Source organism: Lepidochelys kempii, chromosome 6 (assembly GCF_965140285.1).
Source record: "Lepidochelys kempii isolate rLepKem1 chromosome 6, rLepKem1.hap1, whole genome shotgun sequence".
In the NCBI taxonomy this organism is placed as follows: Eukaryota; Metazoa; Chordata; order Testudines; family Cheloniidae; genus Lepidochelys; species Lepidochelys kempii.
In genome coordinates this window covers 89,225,546-89,251,406 of record NC_136385.1, presented here as the reverse complement: position 1 = coordinate 89,251,406, position 25,861 = coordinate 89,225,546, and the positions used below count along the sequence as shown (strand labels likewise).

Below are 25,861 nucleotides of genomic sequence, written 5' to 3'. Positions count from 1 at the left end.
AGACACTTACTACAGTGATGGGAGGGGCTCACCCATCACTGTGGGTAATCTACCACCCCTAGAGGTAGTAGCTAGATCAACGGAACAATTCTTTCATTGACCTAGCAATGTCTACACTGGGGGTTAGGTTGGCTTAACTACATCTCTTAGGGGTGTGGATTTTCACACCCCCAAGACATGTAGCTATGACACATGTAACTTTTCAATGTACACCAACCCTTACATTCTGAGCTTGATTTTGCATCCCATATGCACCCGAAATTCCATGAAGGCTATGTAAGTTTGGGCTGTGCAAATAGCCTCTCTGTAAATATCTTGAGGACAGAGTCTCTTGACTTCATTCTTATGTAGATCACTGAACATAATGTTGTCATTCAACACAAGCCATCAGATGCCAGAAATCTCACTTCAACCCATGGCATCGGGGATCTCAAGAGAAAGATATTCCAGAATGACAGGTCACTCTGTGACACCCCAGAGACTAGGCTTGCAATGAGACTTTTGGTATTTGATACCAAATACCAAATACATTTCAAAGACAGATGTATTATGGGATATCCTCAAAGAAGCAGGAAGTGTCAGGAGGGATTCAGAGATGGGAAACAGATTAGATCAAATTTATTTCTCTGCTGAAAGGTCTCCACAATCTGGCTAGTAGATGGCAGAGGAGGCATTCAGCACATGCATCAGTTTTCATTTTACCTTAGTTCATTTTTAAATATTTTGAATTGATTTGTTGACTTAGATTAATCATATCAAGGTGATGTAGCAGACTCTACCTAGTTAATTTTAATCAGTATGTATCAAATTGTATTAACATTGAAGATAGGCCAGGGCTGAGACATACTACTTCCTGAATAGCAACACAGACAGTCTGCCATCAGAAGTACTGCTTTATTCTTGGAACACTAAGGCATTATTCCTGGAACACTCAGACATTTCAGGTGTTGGGGAAAGATCCTGAATTGTGTCTTTTACATCAGCTGTAGAATCCACATCAGTGAATTCCTCTGTATATGTATGTTTCAGAGTCCACAGGTACCTTCAATATGCTTTCCAAATTATTTCTGAACTCATGTCCACTGTGTAGTTGTACTGTACAGGATCTGGGAGTATTTTCTTTGACCAACACTTGAGAAAGTTTCAACTTACCTCCTGGATGTATCTCTTCTGAACACCAGCATTTACTGGAGGGCAGTAACTTTATCATCCCACTGTATTAACTTTTCAGCATCTATTTATGAACTATCAACTTCTATCTTGTGGTACAGTCTCTCTTGCTTATTTTAAATAAGCTAATTGCAACGGGAAGTCTTGTTTTCAGATGTCTACCCATTCATAGTTGGACAGATGATTCTGATTATTCTCTTTTCTTGAGTATATTTTTTGACCAGTTTTTTCTGCTAATCCTTTTGACCTTGGATATTTTGAACTGGGTATAACATGCACAGAAGCCCACTACTTTACAAATGCTATGCATTTTGTATTAGTATGTAGCAGAACATTATTTGAACACATTTGATCAAGAATTTCATGCTTTGCAAAGATAGATTTTCAGGTGACTAATTACTGTTTTACTCAGCTCAAAGTAGCCTGAATATGAGTGATATATGGGAAGAAAATCTAAGGGAACAAGGAGCTCTGCAGAGCAGGCAGTTTCTCAAAGAGACAATATTAAAGGCACAACAGAAAACTATCCCAATGCAAAGGAAAGGCAGGAAGAATAATAAGAGGCCAAAATGGTTCCATTAGGAGCTCTCTAAGCCTGAAAATCAAAAAGGAATCCTACAAAAAAGTGGAAACATAGACAAATTGCTATGGATGAGTATGAAAGACTATCACAAGCATGTAGAGACAAAATCAGAAAGGCTTAGGCACAAAATGAATTATCTCTAGCAAGGGACATAAAAGGCAATAAGTTCTATAAACACATTAGGAGCAAGAAAAAGATGAAAGATGGTGTAGGTTCTCTACTTAGTGGGGACGGAGAGCTAATAATGGATGACACCAAGAAAGCTGAGGTATTTTTTGCTTTAGTCTTCACTAAAAAGATGAATTGTGACCAGATACTTAACACAAATAACATTAACAAGGGGGAAGGAATACAAACCAAAATAGGAAAAGAATGGATTAAAGACTATTTAGATACGTTAGCTGTATTCAAGTCAACGTTGCATTTCAAAATATACAAAGTATATATTCTTAAATCAAATGCTAGTATGTTCTCAAGCAGCATTTTTCTTACTTTGACTCTATTGGTAAATTTTTATTATTACTGATGGAAATATTTTTTCATCAGTTTGTGTCTGGTGAAATAGCCAATTACCAATACAAATCTAATCCTACCAACTGTATCTGTGAGGAAAATTTAAAAATCAGGGCATGTTTAATCTTGAGAAAAGAAGTCTGCGGGGGGACCTGATAATAGTCGTCAAATATGTTAAGGGTTATAAAGGGAACAGTGATAAATTTTTCTCCATGTCCACTGGTGGTAGGACAAGAAGTAATTGGCTTAATCTGCAGCAAGGCAGATTTAGATTGGATATTAGAAAAAACTTTCCCACTATAAGAGTAGTTAAGCACTGGAATAAGCTTCCAAGGGAGGCTGTGGAATTCCTGTCATTGGGGGTTTTAAAAAACAGGTTGTACAAACACCTATTAGGGACGGTCTAGGTTTACTTGGTCCTGCCTTAGTGCAGGGGGCCGGACTAGATGATCTCTTGCAGTCTGTCACGGGGTTTGCATACCCTACACTAGGCGAGAGTTAACCCCATCTTATGAGCCTCAGTTTAAAAGGGAGCTGCCCAGCTCATTCTGGGCTGACTGCCGATGCTCGGTGGAGACTCCAGTCCAGGAGCCACTTCAGCCCCTGACTGCAGGAACCAGAAACCCTGAGGCCCCCAGACAGGAGACCGATTGCCTACTGCCAGCCGACAGGAGTCCCAATAAGCTAACAGCACTGGGGAGCTCAAAGCCCCCAGTGATGAATGGACCCCAACTTCAGGACTCACAGTAGGAAGTAGCCCAGGGAGGTGGGGTGAGTGGTATCTCCCATCGGAGGAAAGTTGGAGTGTTGTGGTAGGATCCCCATGACTGGGTGGTGACCATACTTAGTGCCAATAGGGCCCTGGACTGGGACTCGGTGGAGAGAGAGGGACCAGGTCCCCTTACCCCAGCTGCCACCCACCCCTAGGTGGCAGCCTGCTTCACTGACTCTGGCCATTAGGACGCACAGTCCTGAGCCCAAGGGCAGCTGTACTGACTCTGGCCACTAGCCCGTGCAGCCTTGAACCCAAAGGAAGCTGCATAGACTCCAGAAATTAGGCTGCCCGGCCTTTCGCCCAAGTGCAGCCTTCTTGGCCCTGACCACTGAGCCATGCTGCCTTCAGCCTAAGGATCGCCTGATAGATGGTAGTCCTGTTGATATCACAACCCCATCTCACCCTGAAATAGGACGGGGTGTGCATACTCTGTGACACAGTCCCTTCCAGCCCTACATTTCTATGATTCTATAAAACAGGTCTTGCCTTCAAAGGCAAAATGTATCAGCTTTACCAAGTTTTTCTCGTATATACTGAGGATACAATAATTCTTTAGGTTTTTTGGATAACAACATTTGATAAGTATGATTTTCAAACCGTAACAACCATTTGTTTGCTCATACAGGCCAGTAAATGTTTTCTCTGGTGCTTCTTTTATATAATTCCATAACCACAAGTTCTTCAAGAAGGTTCGTTCCCCAGTCTGCATGAGATCACTCATTTTATTCCTGAAAATTACATCACTAAGAGCAGCTATTGCATTACAGACAAATCGGCAAAGAAGGGATGAGCCATTTCTCTTTGCCTCTAGTGATGCCTCAAGTATCATCCTGTTCAGAACATGTTTTGCAGCCACACAAGTTTCTTGCATCTACCAGTAGAGACTTGAATGTGCGTTAACTTGTACTGCTGTGTAGTGGTCCATGGTAAAGGTAAATGACTGTGGTAATAAATTTGAGTTCTGGTAATTATGCCATAAATAGTGCACATGTTGCAGCCAAGATGTCACTCGGCACATGGTTTAGGTTAAACTGATACCTTTGCAAGCTCAACCATATATATTGTACTTATTCAACGTTTTTAAACAAAAGCCTCTAAGGTATTATGCTCAATTTGTACCAGGAATTCATTCCCATAAATGTACTGATGAAATCTCTCTGACCGAAATACTATAGCAAGTTATCTTTTTTCTACGACGGGGAGGTTTTTTGCTCCTCTTTGAATCATCGGTATGGAAGCAAAAAGAAATGGAGCAACAATCTGCATTATCCACTTTGTTAGGCAGCCCCTACCAGTCCATTTGTTTTGATATAAATATTGCAAAATAAGGGCTTTTATTTACTATTTCTTCACTATTTTAGTGTGTTTCAATTTCCATAGTTATTCACAGTACTTCCTTAATAATTCTTTAAGTGGCAGAGTTGCTGTGGAACTTGGTAGCAGGAATTTGGGAAAGTACATAAGCATTCCAATCTGTCATTCCTATTTATTTGAAAGTTACTAGAAGTTTAGTGATAGCCTCTACTTTAGTGTCACCCTGCTTAGTGACTTTTCTAGTTAATACAGATGGAAATGTTTTACCCGTATTGCTGGCTTTGCAGCATTTGCCTTTATTTATTAAATTTAAAGCCCTATTTCCTTGCCACAATTTCTAATACTGTATTCCTTTCTTAGGCCACAAAATCAACAGCATCAGTGATACCATCAACTACTCCTAACACAGACTACAAAATTCTAACTGGACACTCACCTGGGGTAAGCAATTTATTTTTATAGGCAAGTAAAATATTTTTAAATTATCCTCAGTCAACACAGCAAAGTATGGGTGATTAGATTTTATGCCTGGGCTAGTAAATTTTCATGAGAATTTTGCAAGAATGACCTCTACTTTTTATGGAACATGAACAGTACACTAGATATACTGAGAGAAAAAATATCTACCAAGAGATGTTGGAAATGTATTATACCCAGAACATTCTCTAACTATCCAGGCAAATTTGTGATGAGTGACTGCATGCATCTAACACAAATTAATATTCAGCTCCAGTCCAGTCTACTACTTATTTCTTCAATAGCTAAGAGAGAAAATTGCTTTTACTTTATAGCTTTATTAAGTTCCTTTAGATCTAGGCATACCCTCACCAACTTGTTTGGTTTTTCTACCACTACAATTAGATATACCTAGATACTTGGTTCACTGACTTTCTTTATAAGTTGTAATTTCACCATGCATGTTAGCTCCTGCATACTGCTATCAGTGTAAATGGAATTTTGCTGAGTGGAGTAATAATGGGGATTATTTTAGGGTTTAAAACAACTGTGATGTGTGCAATTAGTTTTAAACACCTAAATAAATTCTGTTAGTACTGTGAATTGCTTTCAGTTAGATCACACATGAACTTCTTTATATATTTCAATTACTCTTCATTCTTCACAAATCTTAAACCCTAAAACAGACAGAGTTTCCATACCCGCTGTCACAAAATCTAGTGACTTTACACTCCCTCTATTCAAACTTACTTATGTTTCTTTTTCTATTTCAGACTTCCTCATGTACATATCCATGCCACGCAGGCCTAAGAAAGCTTGCATCAGCTGTGCCACACTTTGCAGAGTTCCTTTGGGGCGCACTGTATTTTTATGCATTTGGAAATCTTGCTACTGACTAGTGTTGCCTTCCCAAACTCTGTAAAAGCCAGCAAGGGGAGATTAGATCATGGGCCCCATGAAGCGTATATTGCAATAGTCACTTGCAGAAATCAATAGATTTATATGGACACTGCAAGTAATAACTCCATCACATACAGGCAGGACTGAAAACTTCCTCAAACCTCTCCTTCCCCAAAAAGATACATCATAATATCAAAACAAAACAATTTTGCTCCTATTGGTGGAGGTAGTATCTACACTGATCATACAATATACATAACCTGCTTTTAACAACTGCATTCTTTCAGGACACCAGTCCTCACCTAGCATTTTCTCCCTAACAGATCCTACCCAATAACTTTTGATCCAATTATGAAACTCCATAAAGTTGTTAATTTTCATCACTGTCAGTATTACACTAATCTTATCAATCATAGACCTTTCACAGGGGGAGACACTACTGACACTAGACATCAACTCTATTGTCTTTAAAAACAGTAGAAAGTTCGTAGAACCTCTCCACATTCAACCTTTACTCAGTTGTCTATTTTAGTTAGTTTTTTTGAGTATAGACTATCTGTTTCACTATAAACTATGGGTCAGATCCTCAGCTGGATAAAGCTAGGCCTATTTATACCAGCTGGCCCTATATTTATATTCTTCCATAAAATATCAGAGCTTTCTTTATGTTTCAGAACACCAGAACTCATTACAATTACTCTCACAATAATGTTAAAAATACTATTGATTATTCAGCACCAGTACAAACATTCACTGACACAGAATTATAGCACTCTTCTTTAAGATCAAAACCACTTTTGACATTATGGGCCAAATTCTTTGCTGGCATAAATGGGTGAAACTCCATTAAAATGAATGGAGCTCCTCCCATTTACTCCATTAGGTAATTTGGTCCTATCATCCCCCAAATCCTGTTTTATAATTAAGGGGAAGAATCCAGTCTAAATATAATAGAAGAATTTGAACATGTAATCATTAAACATATTACTAAACTAACAGGAACAAACCAAATGTTGTGAAAGCCGCAAAACAGAGAAAATTATTGGTGATATTTAAAGTAAAGCCAGCGGAGTTCTCCGATATTGGGTGATTTCTCCAAAACAAATAGCTTTTATTCTCCATGAATGTACAACTTGTTTCTTTTGTGCAGTGCTTCTGCTTGTAATTTTTAATTAGCTAGACCCATCCTTATCTTTGAAGAATGACTGAAGGCATACATGCCACCGGATATACTTCAACTAAATATATTTAGGTATGATTTTTATAGGAAGAAAAAGACTCAATCAGCATAATAATCCTGAAGTCTAGTTTTTATCTGTTTCCTGTTTAACAGAAATTGTACTCTACAGAATATAATCTGTACATTAAAGATATCATGCTTGCAGTTAAAAATCTCAAAAGACTTTAGACCTACAAATAAAAGATACCCATTTTATCCTTTTCTGAGACACTGACCTGTATCCTCATTTAAAAATGAACACCACATCTTTATGTTATTAAATCTTTGTTTTGATCTGTTAGTATTCACCAAAGTGCCATTTTATAAAACCCCACACTGAATAGGCAAGGCTGGAGGTAACCATCTGCAGCTTTAGAGTCTGCGTTTGAATTGATGAAAAGAGCTTTGTGTTTTCATTGCCAAGTTTGATTCTTCCAGTCATTAGGCATTCCCCTCAGATCGCATCAATGAAGCGGACTCTCTTACACCCATGTGTTAAATTCTCTTCTCCTCATGGTTTCCTTTGCCAGCTATACTCCAGAAAGACTACTGGGTCTTAGTCACATTCTTCTCACAGCTGTGTTAAAAAAGAGCATCAGAGCGTCTTCCCAAAACCCATATGTGTATCTGGTCAGTCCCCTGTCTGGGGGTCACCTCACATTGTGGTGTGATTATTCAAAGATTCATTCTTGTTCTTGAACTGCTCTGCTCAGATCATTCTGAGAAAGATTAGACCCTCCAGTGGGCACTAGAGAACGTCTTGGACATTGATGTGAAATGCACACAACTCCTATACTCAGAAGGCAGATTAGTTTTACTTTCAGAGGCAGAGGAGTCTAACGTTTATTAAATGTTCAGTACTCATTTCTTTTCATTTTCACATTCTTTTCATGTGTCAAATGCCAGTATAAAATGAAAAGAGAAATATTCCTTTTTGTGTCTCTCATTAATGGACATATTTATCATACAAAGCAAAGAAACAAAACAAAGTTTTATAGTAAAATACCTGAAAACATAAAGAGCTTGCACACCAGAAATGCAATGGGAAAATGCAGGACTGTGCAAAATGGATATGTTCCATTAACAGTAAGGGTTATGTTGGCAAGGAACATGCAGGAATTCTCATTCTATTTTACACTAAAAAAAATCACCAAAAAATTAGGCAAATCACTGGTAAGATTAAATATATCTTGTGTAGGGTATTGTAATTCCCTTTGCTGAAATTACCTAATTATATATGATGTACTTTAATTTTGTCTTGCATTTTTTTCCAATTTAAAAGCAGAAACAGGGTTTTTTTTAAGAAAAGAACTGAGCGTCAGTAAACAATTACAGAGAAAACAACTAAGAGTGTTATCACTTTTATATTTTCTTAGTCCATTAAGAAAACTAACTTGGCAAAATGTATGTACAAGCATTTATCACAGTTTGTGTTTATTTTCTTAGATTTATATGTTAATAACCAAAATGAATTTCCGTTCTAATTGTATGTATGTCATTTCAGTTGTATGTGTAGCAATATTTTGTGTGCACACACGCACACACACACACAGAGTCAGACCCTACTGATCTATCCAATGTCATTAAATTACTCTTTTACCAATAAAAACCCATAACTAAAATCTCATACACTTAAATTCACAGTATCCTCAAGACTAATGTTATAGAAATGGAGCTCTTTCTAGGGAAAATATATCATAACCACATCAGTCTTTACTATAAATTATTAACATTGATTTAACACTATATTAGGACCTCTTCCTGCTTTTAATGAACTCGACAGCCACTGCCAATCCCCACTAGTTCCACCAGGGCGGACCACTTTAAAATCCAGCGTGGACTTCATATGATCCAGGTTGGCAGAGGCACAAATTAATTCACAGCATCTTCCAGTTGGCTTGGCCCCACCTCCTCCAAGTCAACCCCACTTCCCTTTTGGGGCTGCAACATCTGGGCCCACCATCAGAGCAAATTTTTAGGGGCCTTCTGCCTATGTGTCACCATTTCAGGTGGATTTATGCCACTGCCCCAAATGCTTTGTTGATCAAAATGAAATAAAAAATTTATTTATAGAAAATTATATTTATTTTTACAGTCTGGTAATTACATATACTGTTGCAGACAGTTTAAATATTATTTAAGTCCCTAAGCAGAGCAGGGCAAATAAAAAATTTGTTGGTTTACTGGTTATTCTAAAAAATTGGAAAAAATTCACTTGGGGTTGAACCCAAAACAATTTTTTTTCAAATTGTTGGCAAAACAAAAAGTTGAACTTTTTTGCTTTGTTTTGGATCAAATGAAACCTTTAGTTCTACCCAGAAATAAAATACTTCATTTAGAAAATTTAACATTTTTAATTAAAGAAAATTAAAGGATGCTTTGAAATGAAAAGACGTTTGAATTAAAAAATAAAACCTTTTTGTTTTGAAAATGTCAAAATTAAACAGGATTTTTTAAAAAGTTTTTTTCCCCACAATGGAAACAATTTGGAGAAATTGACACAAATTCACAAAATGTTTCGGTGTTGCCAAATCTGTTTTTTTGGCAAAAAAAACAAATTTGCTCAAAAATTTCTGCCCAGCTCTCTACATAATAGATCTTATCTATTAAGTTAATGTTTACTCTGTTGCATATATTGCTATTTATATATTGCAATGCATTGAAAAAAAAAGTAAGAATTTCATTCTACCTAAGTATAAAACTGTACTTTTGCTATATCCAGGTTTGCTATAAGCAAATTCCACTGTATCCCCTTTCTGGCTCACAACTGCTGCTTCACATGGGGTGGAATCCAGAAACTTTTTAGATGCTTTGTGTCCATATGCCAAAGGACAGAGCACTAATTTATGTGAGATACTACATTTAGAGAGCAACAATTGCAGGTAAAAAGAAAAGGAGTACTTGTGGCACCTTAGAGACTAACCAATTTATTTGAGCATGAGCTTTCGTGAGCTACAGCTCACTTCATCAGATGCATACCGTGGAAGTGAGCTGTAGCTCACGAAAGCTCATGCTCAAATAAATTGGTTAGTCTCTAAGGTGCCACAAGTACTCCTTTTCTTTTTGCGAATACAGACTAACACGGCTGTTACTCTGAAACCTGTCAATTGCAGGTAAGTAACTTAATATATACACAAATGAATTAAACCCAATAGTGCCACCTTCGATGGAGAAATGAAAGCTATGCTGTTTTCTAAACTGTTGACATAACATATATTGTAAGAATTAAGATTTATTTTAAAATCTTAATTTTTTTATTCATTCTTCAGTAATGTCAAAGAACCGGTCATCTAAAGTGTGGTATATGTCAATCAATGACATTAAGAAAGAAAGATTTGCTTGCCAGACTTGATTTTGACTTCTATTAATGACATGATGCTCTGAATTACATTCTTCCTTAATCAAGCTCATGATTATTTCCCTTTTTAACTGTAAATCCATTACTAATGTAATTATAAAATAACACTGAAAAAATAAAATAACTAGCACATCACCAGAAAATACTTCACTCACAAATCAGCATTACACTTTCTTTTGGCAGTTTTTTAAGATGTTATGGAGAAGAAAAGGTAAGCCTATACTTTGAATTCTCAATTGGGCTATGAAATTTAGTTTCATATTTTAAATATAAATAAAAATCTCTATAGGATAATGATAAAAATAAATACTAATATAGCAAAAAGCCTTTCAGCTGATAGGTTTTAAAACTGTCAGTCCTTTTTGAAATGTAGAACATCCTACATCTTAAAAAAAAAAAAATGTAAAGCTAACAAACTAGTTCCTGCCTAATTGCCAAACACTGATTTGAATGAAGCAGTTGAGGTTACAAAGAAATTGTGAATTCTCAGCCTGGTTTCCCTGCTGATGAGCAGGAACTGTCTGTGTAGTTCTCCCAGAGGTGTCAGTGGAATCTCTATAGTGTCACACAAGGGTTCTTAGCTCAGAGTAAACACACTTTCCACAAACTCAGCTGCTTAATCTGTTTGCAGGTTGAATTATAGGATGGGGGTGGATGACTGGGTGCTGGGAAGATGCACTGAGCATTTCCACAGTTTCTTGATAAAAAGGGCATGCTATTGTCATCAAAAGACTTCAACCAACTGTTTAATTTTGCTAGAGGACTGATTTTAGCAATAACCTGAAAAATTTCCCAAGTAGTTAAGCATGTTAAATTGAATGAATTCTTTTCATTATGGCAGTGCATTGGCACCACTATAGTTCAAGTTGTGTCTGCACTTCTGTTCTGACCACTGTGGTTTCAGGGGATTAAAACATGACTGAAAAATATTATCTGGGACAAATATTGGCCTATAAATTCCCAGTTTACAAATAGCAAGTGTTTTTTCAACTAAAATGAAAAACAATAGCATGACAGCTTGAAAATGATGCTAGTGCAAAGGAAGATTTAATAGATGTTTGGACATGGACCATGAGTCCTCTACGTTCTGTACAGCACTGAGCAGTGTTGACACTGAACAAATAATATAGATAGTTTATATTAATTTGTCAAAAATGATATTAAAAAGCAACTCCTGCATATGCACCATATCTATTTTTCATAAGGTTATTTTAATTATGCACTGTAATTTATTATTTAATTTATTTATTTAATTATTTTAATTATTTTAATTAATAATAGTCCAAGTATATGCATGCTTAATATATATAAAAGATTAACCCAACAGGGAAAAAAACTTATTGGATGCCTGAAACGAATTATGGACTAATTTCTGGTTGCTAAGTGAGTATATTACACACACTAGGAAACTTGTTGGCAGATGTGGAACAAACAGGGAGAAATGTTGCCCTGATTCAGGCATCACCACCTAAAAAACTTGTAGGGAGTTCATTTTGGAACCCCCAGGTGTCATACAGGTGCGAGCTGGGCCAAGCAATGAAGAGGTATAGTCTGCACGTTTGCCCTGATCCAGCAATGAGAATTATGGGCAAAGAACTTACAGGTAGAATAAATAAAAAGACAACTCTTAGGATTTTGTCTGTATATACAATATATAACACTAGACCTATGTTTTGATCTCAGAACATTAATATGATCAAGAAAGTAACAAGACGGAACAAAATAGATCACATCTTTCTTCAGAGGAGGTGGGTGAGTGTACTTCACTGAGAAATAACAGTACCTTCAGAGAACAACAGTTTAATCCCCTTTGATTTCAATGAGAGCAAGAGTAAATTTGGAGTCTTCACATTGGAGACTATAAAGTCAGAAATTTAGAATGAACATGCACACTTTCCTCTTAACAGTATACTGTATTCTTTCTGTCTGCGTGATTTATTTCTCACAAGGCCAAAAGTGTCTGTTAGAGGAGCATTTATAACAACAGGTTGGATAGTGTATAATCTTGAAACTTGTGAAACATATACTAAAGCAAATATTAGGAGTATATACAAATAGTTTAATTTAAATTCACAAGTTGAGTTTGACTTGTAGTGGCTGTAATAATTCTATGTACATTATTTTAAAGCTGACTACAAAGTCATATCTTTGTTTTATCAGCTAGTTATTACCCAATATTCAACTATCGCTTGTAACTAACCATTATCCAAATGACTAGTCATTATGACTGTAAGATCTCATGGGTGAAATCCTGGCTTCACTGAAGCCAATGGGAGGCTTGCCGTTGACTTCAGTGGAGCCAGGTTTTCATCCAGAGTGTTGTACAGTGATTGTCACTAAGATATATTTCATATTCCACTTTCACTATATAAGTTTGTTTGGTCAGCTTTGCCGTGTTTCCTCTCTAAAAACCTGCTAAATGGAGCATAGAATTGTCTGTGTACTAACTAGTACATTGTTAAAAGGGAACTTATAATGGACTTCAACAAAGCTGAACTCCAGGGTTCAGAGTTTAGCAGCCTTTTAACAAGAAGTCTTAAGTTATGGAGCACTGTCATTTACCTGAACACAGGGTCCAATCCAATGCCCACTGAAGTCAACAAGAGTCTTCCCATTCATTTCAATAGGATTTGGATCAGACTCAAACACCTGGCCTGAAATGTACTAGGTATGAACCAGACAAAAACTGATATATATGTACATTGCAAATATTCTCACATGTAACTATAAATTGTTGTAGACAGTGTTGTTGTAGCCACGTTGGTCCCAGGATATTAGAGAGACAAGGTGGATGACATAATATCTTTTATGGGACCAAAATCTGTTGGTGAAGAGCTCTGTGGAAGCTCAAAAGCTTGTCTCTCTCACCAACAGAAGTTGTTCCCATAAAAGATATTACCTCACCCATGTTGTCTCATGTAGCTCTAAAGGCAAATATAATACTGTAGCAGGGATTCCATGTGTTCCAAGAACACTGAAAACCATTCCAACCTAACAGAAAATACTTTAAAGCCTCTTGTATATGTATAAAAGCAGTGCCCATATGACATTAAGGGAAAGCACATCATGAATCCTACTATTTCATTACAATGCTGTTGAAATAATCAGCATCTAGAAACCTTTAACACTTGTAGCCATGGATGTCAGAGTTCTGGCATGCGAGGATTTAATTTTGCTCAGTCACTTATCCAAAATGATCTGTCCCAAACTGAAGAGTGGTTTTACAAAACTCAAAGACAAGTTGCTTAGAATCTAGAGAACATAAAAACCTATGGGGCTGATCAATGGCTGCTGGATCTGGGCCAACTGGAACAGGCAAATCCCATTCAGCTCATTCCCCCCAGTTTCTGCACCCTTAAAGAATACCTCCTTTAAATCCTTTACCAATCCATTTTATCTGATCACTATATCCCTTCCCTGTGGAATACCTGCACTGGACACCCGTCCCACATTTACATAATGATTTGCAACATCATAGACTAACTCCCATTTCATGTTTGCCCCCAGATAAGCCGCTTCTCCCACAAACCCGCTGTGGGGAAGACAAAAACTCCCAATCTGGTGGTGAGGGAAAAATTCATTCCCAGCCCCCCGAGAAAGGAGCACTAGCACAGCGCCTATAGAGAATCTCAACAAAACCCAGTCTTTCACCATTTCATGGGTGGGAGGGTGGGTGCTGCTCTGTCTGGTCCAGGTAAAAGAGGGCTTTTTCTCCACTGGCACGGACTTACATAGTCCCCCCTCTCTTTTGGTCACATGGGGGTTGTTGGGTCAGTGCCCCTATGCTGACTTGGTCTACAGCTGCCGCAGAAAGTCACTCCCTAGCTCGCTAGCCCTTAAAGGGGCGCACACGTTTTCCAACAAGCCAAACAACAACCCCTACCCCTTAACGTGCAGTGAGGTCATTCTCCCAGAGGCAGGTTGGTTACAAAGCGCTAAGGCAGTAAGCAGTAGTAGTGTTTTGTCACTAAAGCAGCAGAAGTGACTCTTGACTACAACAAGAAGCCAATCTGTGAGAAGCCACTTTTAAACAGCCACTTTTGTGACTACAACCACACTGTAACCATCAGGAGGAATAATGTCTCATTTGTCTGTCAAATGACATTCTTCCAAATGTAAAGACAACTGACTTACGTTTGAACTTTTTTGTTGGCCTCTTGTGAAGCTTCTAAAGCTTGCTGAAGCTTTAATTCCATGTCTGTTCGCTCTGTTAGGGCTTGCTGCAGTTGGGTAGCTAGCTGCTCATTTTGGCGATGTGTGATGGTTACAATATCCTCGCTGCTTTTCAGTGCATCTTCATATGTACTAAGAGTACAGTTAAACTGATCCTTAAGACTCACTTCTTGGGACAGAGATTTGTGTAAACTGGGAAAACAAAAATATACATTTTATTGACTCACAGTATAAGCTTTGAGTTTGAACTGCAAGAATACCACACTTAAATTATATTAATGTATTTTAAAATATTACACGTATATCAATATAAACTAATTCTGGAGCAAGATCTTTATTATAGAACAAAACAAGAAGACTGAAAATGCAGAGATGTAACACTGAGCTGGAAAATCTCTTTATATTAATTTCAATGAACCTATAAACTAAAAACAACATATAATTTTAAAAGCTTCTTTTCAAGTGTACAGAAGATATTTAAAAATTCCAAAAGAAAAAAAACCGTGAAAAACTCAGATTAAAAAAAAAATAGAATACATCCCAAAATTAACTCTTTAAAAATAAGATCTGTGCCACATTTAAGCATAATTTTTCTATAGGTTGTATGATAAAGTTGAATGTGTGATTTACAAGAAATTGAGTTAATCACCAAGAATTACTGAGTGTGCAATGGAAGAGTCAGCTGTTTTCTCATTAAATATTGAAATAAGTGAGTAGAATGAAACAGAGGGATAGATTCTGATGCCCTTAACTCATTTTGAACAGCATGAGTTGCCCCATTGACTTCAGTGGGATTACTTGTGAAGTAAGTTATGACTCAGCATGGGTAAGGATATCAGAATATGGTCCAAAGGGAGTAAAAATACAACTGACTAAAATAAATTAATGAAATTAATGTGCTTTTCTGAAATACAGTTTGCACAGGCTAGCCCAACTCCAAACCATCTCAGTCAACTTTTCAGTGTCAGAAATCTCAAATCCTTCCTGATTCTGGTATAAATAAGGATAAACTGATCTTAAATAAGTTTTTCTATATTAGGTAGAAATATGTTACTTATCACTATCAGATGGCAATCACTGGGCCAATTCCATATCCATAGCTCCTTGCATCATGGTAACCACAATTTCTTGCCAAGCCATCCACAGCCACCATTTTGGATTCATTTATATAATAAGTAAATCACCTTTAGCAACTATTTCACACAGAAAAACCTCTATCAGCCCTGGCTATGCATTCATCCACTGTATTTTATATGACGTTGGGACTGTATTCATGGAGACATTAAGTCATGGAGCATGGTGGTAATAATCCTTCATTGCAAGATCTGGTATACAGTATTCAGCAACTCAGTACCAGGAAGCTACGGACAGAGTTTAAAAAGCAGCAACAAAAGTGTCTATATGTGCACAGCAAAGAAAAACCTGCAGCTGGCCTGTGCCAGCTGACTTGGGCTTTTTTCCCCCCCAGCATGATTCAAAGGCTTTATTTCTTCAATTGCTTACAGGTTGGGATTTCCATTTTTAATATTACATTAAAACAAAAATAGGAGCTTTTCACACTAAAAGGAGAGGGAAAGACGCTATCTTGTATTTCTCCCTGTCCTTGTGCCAGCTGGATTTCTTTGAACTCTTGGAAATAGTGGAAGGGGCAGGACTGTTTCTGTCATCCTGTTTCTGAAAAAAGTTGGAGTAGGGTGTGAAGAGAACAAAGGTTAATGTGAAGAGTACCTGTCTGGATATGAAGCCAAAGCAATAGGTGAGCTGCAGCTAAAAGGGTTTTCAATGCAAACCTTACTGTCTCTCCGAGCTCAGACTGTGGGGCTGTTTCATTGCTGTCTAGACTTCTGGGCTCTGGCTGGAGCCCAAGCTCTGGGACCCTCCCAGCTCACAGGGTCCTAGAGCCCAGGCTCCAGCCTGAGTCCAGAAAACTACACAGCAGTGAAACAGCCCCGCAGCCTCAGCCCAGCGAGTCTGAGTTGGCTGGCATGGGTCAGCTGCGGGTTTCTAATTGCTGAGTAGACTTACCTAATGTAGTTGAAGGGACTGATTTATGAGAAAAGATTAAAAGAACACCAGATGAGGAGATTGATTAATAACTAAGGGCTTGTCTACTTTGCGATGTAGTGTGCAGCAAGCCAGGGCGTGACTCGACAGTGCACCAGGTTGCTGAGCACTAACTGGCCATGTGAACCCTGCAACCACGTGCTAAAAGTTCTGTAGTGTGCTTTGATGTACTCCCGTTTCAAATGCTGAGTAGGGAACATCCCTGCACTGACCAGGTGATGGACTAGACAGTAGGTCTGCTCCATTTCTATTTTCCATTATTCTATCATTCACCTGTGTGTGAAATGGGACCAAAAGTAGAAGAAATTCAAGGAGCACATTTACAACGAGGTGGTAGAAATAAAAACATTATAATGAGTAGCCAGTTTATATCATAGTTTAGAGTACTTCAGAACTGCTGCCTGTACACTAGAAACTTATGAAAGCTGTTACCATATTGATGAATATGACCTGAAGTCATGACAGAATGATGACTATGAAAATATCAACCATTCTTTAAAGTGTATTGTCCTAGTCTCCTATCTGAAATGCAGGGTGAATAAAACACGCCAGCCATACTTTGCATCCAGGGTGCTGGTATGCAGTGGCATATTTATTTCCCTTTCCTTTTGTTAAAACATTTATACAGAAAACATCCCCCCGTCAAGCTATATAGCGAAATCACATACAAATTAAAATATAATATACATGCAGAAGTAAAATATGGATGAATTAATAGAAATTGAAAAGTTAAAGGTTAGAACACAGGTACGTCATTACACCTAGCACCTGAGGTTGTTTGAAAATGGTGTGAAGCACCTATTCAATTAAATCACGACATTTTGAATATATCCATAATTTATGAAGGGACATGACAAATCCACAGAGGAGAGGCATTAAAAAAATAAAATCATATTAGTAGCTGCATAATAAATATATTGACTGATGTTTTATTCTAGTGGGCAACTACTGAGACCTACTAGAAAAAGTAAACAACAACATTTGGAAGTAGTGCTAAAAGCTGCAAATTGAGGATGCTGTTGCTCATTTTTATACTCCTCTGCCAAGATTTTCAAAAGTGGCAGCCTTTAAAGTTAAGCCCCTCAGGGTATGTCTACACTGCAATTAGACACCTGCGGCTGGCCTGTGCCAGGTGACTCGGCTCGCAGGGCTCACGTTAAGGGGCTGTGGTGTAGATGTTTGGTCTTGGGCCGAAGCCCAAGCCTTGGGACCCTCCCACCTTGCAGGCCTCTAGAGCCCAGGCTCCAGCCCAAGCCTCGATGTCCACACTGCAATTAAACAGACCCTTAGCTGGCACGGACCAGATGCGGGTTTTTAACTGCACTGTAGACATACCTTAAGTCAGTATTTAAGTACTGCCCCTGATCTATGTCTGGGCCCCCTAGATATTATCATAATTATCATAATCACTCCCATAACCTCATTGGTCATTGGGGCACCATCAGTGATGAGCAATCAACCAATTGTCTCCACACCTGACAATTGTGTGTCAGTGCTTCAGTCTCCATGGAGTCCATTCCTGTCCACTCTTTTATGTCCTGTTATGGACGGGAAAGTCCATTTCCTATCCATGTCTTCTTCTGTCTACCTCTTCTTCTTTTCCCCGTACTGTCCCTTGGAGGATGATCTTGGATAGGCCAGATGATCTTGTTACATGGCCGTAACACTTCAGCTTGCACTTCTTCATGGTCGTCAGGAGGTCTTCACATGACCCAGCGCATTGGGTGATGATGTTGTGGACCTCTTCATTAGTGATGTTGTTGAAGTAGGAGCTACCCAGGATTTTACGGAAGCATCTCATCTCTACTACCTGTATTTTCCCTTCAAGTTCTGCCATAAGGGTCCATGTCTCGCACTCATACAGAAAAATGGAGATGACCAATGTGTGCAGCAGTTTCAGTTTAGATTCCAGGGAGATGTTCTTATTCCTCCCAAATTGGCTTTAGCTTTGCCACTGCTGCTGCTGTTTGCGCAGTTCTTGCCTGATTTTCTGCCTTGGATCCTTCATCTGTGATGACTGCCCCCAAATACTTGAACTGTTTCACTGTCTCCAGCTCTTGTTCACTGGCGGTGATATGTGAGTTGATCCCATCACGTTTGTTTGTCATCAGCTTGGTTTTCTCTGCACTGATTTCCATGACATATTTTGCGGAAGTTCCATCCAATCGTTTCACAAGGTTGGCAAGTTCATCTTCGCTGCCTGCCAGGCCATCAAAGTCATCAGTAAACCGAAGATTTGAGATTGTTCGCCCCCCAATGCTGATTGTGCATATGTGATCTTCCAGGGCATCAGTCATTATGAGTTCCAAGTAGATGTTGAACAGTGTGGGCAAAAGAAGGCAGCCTTGCGAGACTCCAACAGTGGTGCGAAACCTCTCTCCTGTTGTGCCACTGATGAGAACTGCACTGCTGGCCTTGGCATACAGTTGTTTAATGTTATCATAATACAAATAAAATAAAATAAAACAAAAATGACAACATTTTGGGGAATCCTCACCTGCCCATAAAGGGGAGATTTAGAGTGTTTTTGCACTGCTGTTTCATGGCCATCTATCTAGCCCTATACCTATTCTACATCAATGCATTACCTTTGTCTTATTGATCACTCTATTTGGCAACATCCAGAAGACCTGAGATCTCAGTATGTTCTTTAGTCTTGATAACATTTTTGCATTTTGAACTTTGTGAAGAGAGTCCTGAGACTCTTGAGATAACAAGTGATTAGCTAAGGTAGGATCTGAGGAGCTGATGGAATAGTATCCCAAAGGGAGTAAGTCTCTCTGATAACTTTTTGTGACAGATTTCTTCAGGCCTGAACCTACGAGGCCTACAAGGCACATGCATCTGAGCTATTTTTGCTGCAAAAGAGGGTTAAAAATTGGTCAAATTTGGATTATTAAATGTAAGTATGTTTAATTGAAAGTCCAGCAGCCATTAATCAGTCACTAGAGTGGACTCCTCTGCCACAGTCTGGTATCTTGGACTTCTGCCACAGATAATCCTCTGTTCTTGTAGTGCTCATTCCATAGTGTGCAATTAGCCCCTTTGAGAAAGCTTTGTCTTCCGCACAGACAAGCTTTGCCTCTATTGTAGAAAGTTCCCATGTGACATAGGAGTGAAGTTGTTGACCACAGTCTTCATCCCAGAACCTTAGTCAATCTTTTAAATACCCTGGACCCAGGCCATTGAGCGCCTTGATGATAAGGACCAAAACCTTCGATGTCCTACAGGAAGCCACTGTAGGGGGAGCAAAGGACAGGTTTGATGAGCTTGCAGGAAGTTGCTGAGGAGATCTGCTGCAGCATTCTGTACTAGTTCAAATTTCCTAAGTGCTGAAGGTGTCATGTACAGATATATTGCATTGTGGTAGCCAAGCATGAATAAAGATAGTTTTCCAGGATGGGATGGAGTCTCCTAGCCAAGTGGAGGTGGTAGAAAGCATCACTAGCAATTACTTCTGTGTGAAAACTTAGTGTCAGTGAGGAACCCAGGAGCACGCCAAAACTGTGGACAGAACTTACCAGTTGTGGCTGTGTACCTCCAAGCGAAGATTGAACATGGTTTGTAAACTCTTCAGGTGGTTTCCTCTGCCTATCAGCATCACCTCCATCTTGGTCAGGTTCAATTTCAGTCAGCTGTTCTTTGTCCATGAGCTGATCTTTTCCAAGCACAAAGTCATCTTGGTGGTAATCATGTGGTTGTATGTGGTAAAAGATATAGACCTGTATCTTATCTCCATATTGCTGGCACCTGAGTCTCTCATTTCACCATTTCCCCTAGTGGCTGCATATGGATGTTGATTAGGACCGGAGAGAGAATTCTTAGTGGAACTCCATGAGTGAGGGATCTAATAGTGGAGGTGCATTTTCTCATCATGACTCATTGGATGCATCCCTCTAGAAAGGAATCAAATCATTTTTAGTGCATTACTCTGGACCCCTGCCATCTCTCTGTTCACAGTGTTGAATGCTGCAGAGAGGTTCAGAAGGACGAGACTGATTATCTGCCATCTATCCATTGACAGCAGATCATGCACCAGTACCACTAAAGCGGTTTTGATTCCATGTCCTGGCCTGAATTCAGATTATGCCAGGTCTAGGATATTCGCTTCAATTAGATAAGCTTAAAAATGGCCGTTGGCTAGCTTCTTTATGAGCTTGCTCAGGAACAGAAGTTTGACACACTGAAAAGCAGTTGACTAGAACCAGTGTATCCAAGGTGTTCTTTCCAGTGTTGGTCAGACTGTTAATGTGACCTTAACTCATGTAATTGTGGAGGAAACCACACAATAGCAGACCCCAAAGTACTCCTAGACTTCTAAGTGCTAGGCACATTTCTTTGACCTTGCCTTCTCCAATAATATATACACATTCATCTGTTGCTATATATTATATAAAAAAATCCAAAACAAAATGCTTGACTGAACACACTTCTAACCCTGGGAACAGGACGAGAGAACAAACACGTGACAGATGTTGGTCACATTGGTTAATGCACTACTTGGAGATGCTTGGATACTATGGCAATGAGTGCAGTATAAGCACCTATATAGAACAGAACAGGATATTCTGGATTTGCTGCCTTAATTCTGAATTTTCCTCTCTCTGTGTGCGTGTGTTCAGATTAGTGATATATTTTTAAAGAGCCTCTAAACATGTGTACCTGTTATTTGCAATGCACACCCATTCATATGTTCTAATGTTTCTTTGCTTCCACATTTGTGGATTTTATTTTCAAATTAGTGCAGCTGCAATTGTTGTAGGTGCCCATTGTTACTTATTACACTATACACCTACATATTTCTGTGAATAATCTGAATGTTTCTGTTGAGCTTTGATATAGAACTGGCTGTTCATAATGTTCATAAGAAACAAAGTATACAGGGTTTTGTACAGAGACAAGGTGGGTGAGTTAATCTTGTTTATTGGACCAACTTCTGTTGGTGATAAGAGACAAGCTTTTGAGCTTACACAAAGCTCTTCACCAACAGAAATGGGTCCAATAAAAGATATTACCTCACCCACCTTGTTTCTCTAATATCCTGGGACCAACTCAGCTACAACAACAGTAGGGTAGCTGCATACAGGGTTTGGTATAGGCATTCACAAATCTGTGCATCCTTAAAACTCAGACAATCCCGGCACGTTGCAGTCTTGCATCAACTGAGAACAAGACAATTGCAATGGTGGACTCATGCCCAACCTACAGAGGAAGGCACACTTCTATAGAAAATTTATAGAGTTGAGGCTGAAGGAACAAAGAGCAGGAGGCCAACCATGAATGAGGTTGGAAGATGCAATTTTGAGGGATTTAAGAAGCCTAATTCCTTCCTTACTGACTTTTGCCACAGGAAAAAGACTTGCAAGAGACTGTTCAAGATGGAAGTTCATTCTATGTGCCACCAAGGCTACATCATAGCCATGTGACTCCGCTGCTGCATCTTTGAGATACCCCTTCTGACTAGGTAAAACTGAACTTAAATTTGCAGAATGGCTGCATTTTGAATCGTGCCGTCTTTGTTTTATCCCACCATTAAAAGTTATAGAAAAGATTTTTCCTATCTTTTATCTACTATTTATTGTCAATTCATGTAGTCTAGTCTGCCTTAAATACTTACCAATTGCTTTTGGTAACTAAATGACTTTAACTTAATATTTGCAATCATTTAATTGTTTAGGTAATACAACAAATACTGAGGTAACCTTATCTATTAATCAAAGGTAGTTAAGAGTGACCTCACTATTTAAAGAAAAAAGATGTTTAAGATGTTTTCATGTATAAAATCTCTCAGACAAACCTGATTATTTTACACATAAAGGGCTAAATTAACAGCTGCACCAGACCAGAGCTTAGGCTCACCGGGGTCAAATGGAAGTGCAAGTTAACTTCTGCTGGCTTGTGGCGGCCACTACATTAACTAGAACTGTTAGAGGCCAACGTATTGTGGCACTGCCCCCTACATAGGGAAGTCTTTGTGAATGGGTGGAGTAAAGCCAGCTACACTGGCTTTATGTCAACTGAGAATTTGCCTATGTCAAGGGTTTACAGCAGCACAAAGTCTCTGGAAGGGGTCTGAGGCTCTACCCCAGGGGTTTAAAAAGGTTAATTTTTTATACTAAGTGTGTGGTTCTAACTACACTAGTTTCAAAAACAGCGCATATTTTTTCTAAAAACTGAGCACAATTTTTTTTAAAACCCTGGTTATATATTAAAATATTACAGCTATTTTAACGCAAATTAAACTTGGTATGAAATAAAAAGTAGTAGATATTACCCTCCTTTATTTATCCTTATTATGAGCCTGATCAAACTGTTTCTAGATCATGTGAGGCTCAAGCCCCAGAGCTGCATCCTACGAGGTGTTGAATGTGTTCTGGGGGTGCAAAGCCTCAATTCTTACTGACTTCACGGGATGTTGAGAGTGCTCAGCAAATTGCATGTTTGGACCTTGATTCCCCTGCTGGGTCATGGTCCAGCACCGTGACATATGCGGTCGGAGGCCTTAAAAATCTGTGCTGTCATGGTTGCTTGACTTTACATCAGCACACATACCTAAGAAAACCAAATGGAAAATATACACATGGAAAATAAGATTTGCTTTTTGTTAGGAGTTGCATATAAAAAAAATAAAGGGCACAAACAAAACCAACCCTCACTTCATGAATAGTTTTAAAGATTTTTTTTTTTAAATAGGAAAAGCCCTCCCTGGAAAAGAGTTGTCTGTCTATAATAGCATATCACTTTGCTCTATTTGATAAATTATAAGAATAATAAAGATGAAAGGAATAAGAATATTGCCTCTGAAAACTGAAGTACCCAGTAAAGTGTTCACTCAGTTAAAAGTGATACTTATGATATATCAGCAGTCTGATAACACTGGAACGTATAATAACACAAGCAGAATAGCCTAAAAACAAGTTCAACTTAATGACCATCCTGTGCTATTTACTTTTATTTTTGTCTCCAGGGAATACTGTTTACCTTGCTTTAAAATTTATATGAGTCATTGTTATGTGCCTTTTTTAATTAATTTGAAGGAAATAGTCATTTGGGAGAGACAGCGGAAATCAATTCTGATTCTATATTGGTAGCTACTGTGCAATGTAAACCGTATGTCCTCTCTAATTAAATGTAAACATGTTCAGTTCTAAAGTCCAACAGCGATGACAACAACCACTAGAAAGGATTGCTTAAGCACTGATCAACTGATTCTCCTGAACCTTTTGTTCATACCGTAGGTGCGCTTGTGCAATCTGTGGCAGGGTGAATGCCAGTTGTAACTGACTTTATTTTAGGTCATCTTCAGAGAAAAGAATTGACAAGCATGTGGAGTGTTCTGTAATACCTCAAGTTACTCATTAACTATGTCCTTCTGATAGCTAATCAATAGCATCGCATGGAGCCAAACACACTGCACTGAACTGCCCCTCTTCCAAAAGCCAAGTCTTGGTAAATATTTAATGGCAGTAAAGGTGTTTTGACTCTTATCAAACAGATATGTTAAAGAACTCTTAAAAGAAACTTTATCTTGTTTCTCTCTGCATAAATAATTTGTTCTGTTACCATACAGTCCTGATGCAAAAGCACTTACATTAATGCATTCAAATCAGTGCTTTGGAGAGAGAATACTGAGTTTCACTCTGTGTGGTGAAATAATGAAAATAGCTCTGCTGTCACAAAATAACAATGAAAAATCAAAAAGTTTACTTCCTTGGTAAAATGCCAGCTCCAAATACACAGGAACCAACCCAACCCTTTATACTTCAGTAGTAAATACTGCATCAGACTTGTTCAAAACCTGTTATACGAGTGCACGCTTGAGGTTCTCTGACAAGGTTTCTCTTGTTATAGAATCTCCACGACCCTCTAGAATCAGAACGGGCCTGGATTTTAATCCCTTAGCCAATATAGGGGACAAAAAAAATCCAGTTTTCAACAGTTGCCTTAGTTCCTGCATATTTTTATTTCCCATGACCATCCCATACAGACAGTGGATATGTTCCCCCATCAACTGGAAACATCCTTAGCCACCGAATCTCATTTGGACGTCTCCCATTTGTCATGTTTTTCTCTATACAAGCAGCATGTATGGACTTTTCAAGCATTTAAGCCCCGATACATCAAAAAATAGTATGTGGGCTGGCTGGTACACCTTGCCCAGTACTCAATTGATTTCAAAGGGGTTTGCACAGGTACACCAATGTGATATCTGTTGCAGGATCCAGGACTTAGACATTTGCCATTAGAGGATCTGACCATCAGGTAAACCTGTGTGTTTTGAAGACATTGATTCATCAACAGTCTGAGGAACATAAAATTGAAAGTGCTTCTGCCTCTGAAATTTAAAACACTAGAACACTAAAGAAGTATAAGCCCTTATATTTATATTTGTAAAGGACCTCTTCACTGCTCTAGAAGCTAGCTATTCAACAGATAAAAATATTGATTCATTATATTTTGGAATGATTCCAATATACACAGGTAAATCAGCCACCCAGGAGTTTCCAAATCAATAATTATCTAAGAAGAAAACAATATTAATAAAATAATAAAAAATATAAATCAATCAAACAATAACAAAGTGCAGGGCATTTTATGGGAAAGAATGAGTAGTTGAAGGAAATCATTGTCATTAAATGCTTTGCACTTAACACATTATTACTGTTATACAAATCAAGCATAAGAAAATATTTGTCACTGGTGAAATTATGGGTCTCATGGTTTGGGCATTGCAGTGAAGTTGCTAAATCTGACCCTGAACCAAAGCAGAAAGAAATTAATGGATTGGATTGAAAACCAGCCCTGCCTTCCATCAACATCAAGCCTGGAAAGGGGAAGGCAGGAGTCTCTCCAGATGGAGAGAATAAAAAAGATGGAAACGTACTTCAAAGCTAGGCTGCCCAAATAGATACTGAGTTTGAGCAGAGATGACCCAGTGGGTGGGTTGAGCAGCCCGGAAACAGGGACTCCAGTGGTAGCCAAGCCTGGGTGAAAGACTTTCACTGAACTACGCTATCTTATTATTCATTTGTTAATAAATACAAGTGGTCAAAACTTTTTGAAATTAAGTATTTAAATTTAAAAATGCCCTATCTGACAATGAAATTTTTCACTAAAAATTGTCAGTTTAAAAAAAAATATGCATGACACTTCATCAGAAGTGTTATTGAAGATATTATAGGAATTCTTCATTTACAGAAACCCCTTTGATAACAATTTTGATGTTTTCAGTAAAAAACACTCCAACAATAAGGGTCGGTTCTGAATCCTGGAAAACAAAAATAACTTTGAAATTTTGGTATTTTTCACAATTTCCTCCCGCCATTTTTCACCCAG

The 25,861-nt window shown here is 38.3% G+C and overlaps 1 protein-coding gene across 10 annotated transcripts in view; it reads right to left on the bottom strand.

The window, feature by feature from the left end:
* Positions 1-25,861, bottom strand: part of MIPOL1 (mirror-image polydactyly 1) — a 289,347-nt gene that overhangs the window by 20,005 nt on the left and 243,481 nt on the right. For all 10 annotated transcript variants that reach the window (XM_078853360.1, XM_073349064.2, XM_078853359.1 and 7 more), the window contains one exon: positions 14,423-14,653. In XM_078853360.1, coding sequence (XP_078709486.1) covers positions 14,423-14,653 — 231 coding nt within the window. The remainder of the gene's footprint in view (positions 1-14,422; positions 14,654-25,861) is intronic.